The sequence below is a fragment of the Colletotrichum abscissum genome, assembly GCF_030869225.1.
Source record: "Colletotrichum abscissum strain IMI 504890 chromosome Unknown Scaffold_200.1, whole genome shotgun sequence".
In the NCBI taxonomy this organism is placed as follows: domain Eukaryota; kingdom Fungi; phylum Ascomycota; class Sordariomycetes; order Glomerellales; family Glomerellaceae; genus Colletotrichum; species Colletotrichum abscissum.
In genome coordinates, this window is record NW_026850100.1 from 1 (window position 1) to 5,514 (window position 5,514).

At 50.5% G+C, this 5,514-nt stretch overlaps 4 protein-coding genes across 4 annotated transcripts; 1 reads left to right on the forward strand and 3 right to left on the reverse strand.

Annotated features, from left to right (window-relative positions):
• Positions 1-196: 196 nt before the first annotated feature.
• On the reverse strand, positions 197-1,064 carry CABS01_16910 (uncharacterized protein; the record flags this gene model as incomplete). Its single annotated transcript, XM_060550238.1, has 3 exons — positions 197-325; positions 369-589; positions 857-1,064. 3 exons carry the CDS (start codon positions 1,062-1,064, stop codon positions 197-199), a joined length of 558 nt encoding a protein of 185 aa, XP_060400855.1.
• A 719-nt stretch (positions 1,065-1,783) lies between these two features.
• On the reverse strand, positions 1,784-2,242 carry CABS01_16911 (uncharacterized protein; the record flags this gene model as incomplete). Its single annotated transcript, XM_060550239.1, has 1 exon — positions 1,784-2,242. One exon carries the CDS (start codon positions 2,240-2,242, stop codon positions 1,784-1,786), a length of 459 nt encoding a protein of 152 aa, XP_060400856.1.
• A 1,404-nt stretch (positions 2,243-3,646) lies between these two features.
• On the reverse strand, positions 3,647-3,772 carry CABS01_16912 (uncharacterized protein; the record flags this gene model as incomplete). Its single annotated transcript, XM_060550240.1, has 1 exon — positions 3,647-3,772. The coding sequence occupies one exon, from the start codon at positions 3,770-3,772 to the stop codon at positions 3,647-3,649; it is 126 nt and encodes a 41-aa protein (XP_060400857.1).
• A 332-nt stretch (positions 3,773-4,104) lies between these two features.
• Positions 4,105-5,514, forward strand: CABS01_16913 (uncharacterized protein; the record flags this gene model as incomplete). The annotated part of the gene is made up of 3 exons (XM_060550241.1): positions 4,105-4,127; positions 4,266-4,283; positions 4,442-5,514. Coding segments are annotated over 3 exons (1,114 nt in total), but the record flags the coding sequence as incomplete, so codon positions are not given.

A 5,514-nucleotide genomic window follows, 5' to 3' on the forward strand; every position in this document is an offset into this window, starting at 1 on the left:
TTTGGACGCGAATTGAAAATGTTGTGATAAAAGGAGGTTGGGGGTGGGCATTGGGTTGTGGTGGATTTTCGCGTTTTTGTGGGTGCCAGAAACAGGGGGGTGCCAGGAAGTGGGTATGTTGACTTACAGTAGATATACAAGAAAAATGAGCATCATTGCAACTACGATCCTCCGCCGAACAGCTACATTGTCGCACTCAATCGCTACCCACGCCAGATTGACCTTTGACGTCGCATCGAGATCTTCTTTCCGCATAGTCCAGTGGCGATTTTGTCACAGGAACCGGGAAGATCGTTTTCTCCCAAACCTTAGCCTTAAAGGTAGCCTTGAAGGGTAGCCTTGAAGGGCTATGATGTGATTGAACTTACCAACTCAGCGCGAGATTTAGGGAAATTGTGCTCATTGGAAGACGTGTATTCATAGAACCTGCTTTTGAAGCGGACTTGGACATACACATCGGCCCCGTACCGTCGTCGTATCTGCTCACAACGCCACATGATGTTTTTGACCGCTTTATCGCAGTTCTCGTTGGTTCTATCCCTTTTCTTCGGCTGCTGCTGACGAGAAGCCATGATTTTTTCGGTACGGGCTGCGACAGTACCGTATTGTTGACGTACCATAAAGTAAACAATGAGTCTGATTCATCATCTTCTTGTCGTTCTACTCTGCCCAATGCATCCCTTTTCAAGCAAGCATACCGCATGAATGCGTTAGGCACCAGGTGGCAGTGGAGCCGCATCTGAGTCTATTCTGTGATTGCTCGTTTTCTAAACTTTGTCGCGACTTTTTTGTGACGGCAGCCAAAATCGGCTTTTGATGCATCTGCTAGCGGGAAGAACGTGGAGTCACCACTTACGGATATTGGCAAGTAAGTTTGGACGCGGGTAGCCCGAATGACGGGATTCGACAGCCATCCGAGAGGTAGAACAGGAAACCATACCCATTGATCTAGGACCAACTGCATGTGCCAGACAACTATACGTACTTTGTTGCTGAACGGACAGAGTGTAGACAAAAGAGTCCACTTGAAGCACCACAATGATGAGCTTTTCGTTTCTGACCATACGGCGCGAAGAAGCTCGCCATCATTTGGAAGCGAGAGGGACTTTGATTGGAGCCGTCGACGAAAGCGGAAGAGGCATAACTCGGACTTTTTGCCGTCCGATGTGAGTTACACGGCTGCTGACATTGCCTAACCAAGCTCATATATCCGCACTCATGGTGTTTGCACCGGCCATTTTGAAAAGGAAGAACTTATCTAGGCAGCATATGTACATTATGTGCTGTACTGTGTCGTATAATTCAAAGATACAATCAAACAATGCATCGCATGGCGACAGCCCGAGACTAGAAAAGATGAGCGGAAGGCACAGAAGATGACGTATAAGCTCGTGCTGGCACACATACAAATTGACTAGCCAGGAAATCTAATACCCTATCATTTATATCTCCACCACGGATCGTACGGATGAGTTCTAAATCGGTGTGTATGTGATGCATCATGAGCCTGGCGGACCAGGCTATGAGCCTTCGAGAAGCCAGACAGGATTCAACAATTTATAAATATCTTCCTTTATCACCACAGTCGTGCATAAAGTCGAGAATGTCAAAATTCACACGTTGACGAGTCTGCGATCCTCACAAGAAGTTTGCATTCTCATATACGGGCCCATAGAACAGCCTTCCGCCAACCACTTGCTTTTGTCTTACTCTTAATGGCGCGCCTCGATGCGTGTCTATCATAAGGAGATCTGGCGATACAACTACAGCAACCACGATACCCTCATATGGTTGGTGAGTCTGGCCTGGGGATACCGTACTCGGCAGACCTCGCGTGAGGATCATTCGGATTCCAGTCGAAAGAATTAGTGATAATCGCGCCATCGCGGCTGGCTGTCCTGAGATGGAGCGAGCGTTCTGTGGAGGCTTTCCCGTAGACGTGTGTCACTCTATACGAAGACATTGTCTCGCTATTCTTGGTTGGATGTCGAGCCGCTGCAGAGCAGACGGTCTTGATACCCGCCGCGATATCAGGAGACGCTATGCTAGTCAGAAAGCTTGTTCCCTGATGCGAATCGCCTTGTACAAGTCCTTTTTCCTTCTTGATGCTGTCGCTGTCCTCGTCGGAGTCGCAGAGGAGGAAGGTCGACACATGTTCTTGTGGAAGCCTCTGTCCGTGAGGCGTTTCACTTGATGAGGCGATTCTCAAAGGTGAGAATACTGAATGAAGCTTTGAACCCATGATGCGTGTAGACGGACCCTTTGCAACAAATGTTGACTGCGGCATGTTTGAGACCTACACGTCACAAGTGTGTACAGTAATGTGCACATGTCACTTCCTCTTTTGCAAACATTAACAATGTTTGAGAAGCTGAAAGTTGCTGTGATGAACCCCTGTAAACCTCTGGTAATGGCTGTGGCGACTTGTTTGCAAGCAAAATGTGGGGTCGGGATCATTAGATACAGTGCGGGTAACAGCACGTATTCAAGAGCTACTTGAAAGTATCCATAACCGGCTTCCACAGCTGCCATTCTCCCACTGTCAATCATGGTGATGTGTACATAGTGAGGCTGACTTTCGGCGCAGCCTGTGTGGGTCAAGTTCAGAAAGATGAAGTGTGTTGCCAAGAGGAAGCAACATATGATCAATACTGTACATACTGCTTTCTACTCACCACAAGCGACAGGCGAATGAACGTGCTGTAGGAGCTGCATCTCATTACTCAAAAAGGAAAAACCCCTGTCGAGCGTGTCAGATGAGCATCATGTTCCAACCTAAATGATGAAGAGGTCTTGGTTGCGTTTCCAGGCAGACTAGCCGCAAAGGGTTTCCCAGCAATACCTGATGATTCGTATAGACAGGGTGTACATATATGGAGAAGCCCTGTTCGGGTCACGAAAGGCCAGATCTAGATCTTACAGAGAGGGTATCAAGGAAGCAGGATCCTCGTCATGTGGCTGGGGACAACGTCAGTTCCAACGTAGGATACGGCGCAGATTTTGAGTCATAAGCAACTTGGAAGACAGGGTGTCCAGTAACATCAACGGTGTGTGGCTAGGGAGCATAGCTAGAACCGACGTCTGGTGAGAGCCAAAAGCGGATGTTATAGATGGGCTAGTTGGCAAGCGAGATCCTTGTTCTGACGCCAGAAACGACCTGCAACAAGAAAGTGGCAGTACCTTTCCAGCTTAATTCCTGGATCTCGACCTCTAGGTATGTGGGTAGGAGTTGGAAACTGATTGCACAAGGGGAAGGCCTCTCGGTACTGTACAAAGGCCCTTGATCACGTTTCTGAGAATGCATAATTCCGGCTCACAGGCGTCGACACGGGTTGTTGGAAAGAGCCCGGTGTGAACTCCGCAGAAACGATGTGATGGTGCGTGCAAGCGTGCTGTTGCTTGCTGGAGGTTCCTGTAGCACAAAGTCAGGCGTGTCCCCAAAAAACAATTTCCGGACACTAGATAATTACAGCATCAATCATACATACACTATGTTGCTTCCTCTTTACAACACATTTTGTTTGCCTGAACTTGACCCACACAGTCTGGGCTCAATATCTTTCCTGTTTGCAAACCATCATAATCTGTATCAGGAGAATATGGCTACTGTGGAAGCCGATTATGGATACTTTCAAGGAGCTCTTGATCACGCGCTGCCACTCGCACTGTCGTTTACTATCCTGACCCACACTTTTGTTTGCAAATCAGTCGCTATAGCCATTACTAGAGGTCTGCGGAGGCCCATCATGCCAGTTTTCGGCTTCTCAAACATTGAGAATGTTTGCGAGAGACGGAGCAACATGTGCACAATACTGTATGGTGGAGGCCCATTTGGGTTCCATCGGTCTTGCGAGGGCTAGGCGTCCAAAGCCGACGTGAACACCATTTATACGTTTGGTATCATCGTCCACCAAACCGGAGCCATAAGCTCTTTTCGAATAGCCCGATATCCTGAACCTATCTCTAACTTGCGTCCAGAAAAACCAGAGACCACTCGCGAAAAACGGTACTGTCCACATAGAGGATGAACGAGATGCCTTTTTCATAACCAAAAGAAGCACCGTAGCGCCTGAATAGCAGAACTCAAAACCTTTCTTGAACGAGATGGTCAACTCTGGATCTGCAACGTATGTATGAGATGCTTCTGGCGTAAAGCGCCGTCCCATGGGACGAAGTCCGAATTCTTGTGTTGGATATGAGGTCGGCAAGCCTACAGCAACAGCGTGACTCCCTCGTGTTCTTGCTATGCCATGCTTTCGTCGCAGATCACATCGTGTCGCTCAGTACGACAGACGTCACTCGCTATGAAGTCTATTCATGCAGAGTCGATATCCCTAGACGTGGCGTGGCATGTCTTCAATCACAGCGAGCTCCATGACCAGTCCGTATTCGCACAATGCTCGCGCACTTGGCATTCGTTCTTCAACCCCAAACTTTACAGAAACGATGTGAAAACGGGGAAATACTCCGCTGTTTTCAACACCATTGCCAACTGTAGAGATACACGGGTGGCCCTCGCCACGCTCCGGCATACCCTCCAAGCCGGCGCTGACTACAACAGACCGGCCACCATGTATATGACCGAGAGCCATCGACATAGCCCTTTCCTCGTTACGGCCCTGTATCTGGCCGCTTCGAAAGGCTATGCTGACATTGTGTCGTTTCTCCTTGATCACGGCGCCAATATCGATGGGGCTCCGGACTGCCGGCTACGTACTCCCGTCTTTCTATCTCTTCTCAGCGGAGATGCCAAGACGTCCATGGTTCTCCTTCGGCGCGGCGCACGGCTTGAGTCTTCTGAGTTTGGAATTAACGCCCTCCACCAAGCCGCCGCCGCCGGGCTCACCGAAGTGATCACGTACCTTGTCGACGAGAAAGGGATGGAAGTGAACGAGGCCGACAACAATGGGGACACGCCACTGATTCACTCCCTGTTGTCTCCATCGCCAGAAACGGTCATAGGCCAGCTGGCGCAGTTCGGCGTCGACGTGAACCAGCCCACGACGATCGACACATGGCGCATGACGGCCCTCAGCATGGCGTGCGAGGATGGCATGTTCTCCGCCGCCCTGGCACTGTTGAAGGCCGGAGCGGACGCCACGGGCGAGCTGGACGGCTTGATCGAGGGGGCCGACCCAGCGCTCCGTATCTTCGATCAAAAGCCGCTCGAGCTAGCGCTCCTGGCCCGGGTCAAAGAAACGAATGGCAGAACGGCATCGGCGAAGCAACGGCTCATCGAAATCCTCCTCAAATCAGGCGCTGACCCAAACGAGGGGGTTTGCATATCGGCACGCTGCAACTGGACAGGGCCCCTCTTGCTGAAGCTGACTCGAGAGCGGCGCCGTTGGGAAGCCGAGATGCTGCTTTCTTCGGGCTTCGTAGACATCGACAGGCGCGACTCGCATGGTGCGACGAGTCTCGATTGGGCACTTTCGACATGTCACGGCAACCCCGTGATGGCGTCGATCTTGCTGCGACGTGGTGCCAAGATGGACGATGCCGTGTTGTGCGACA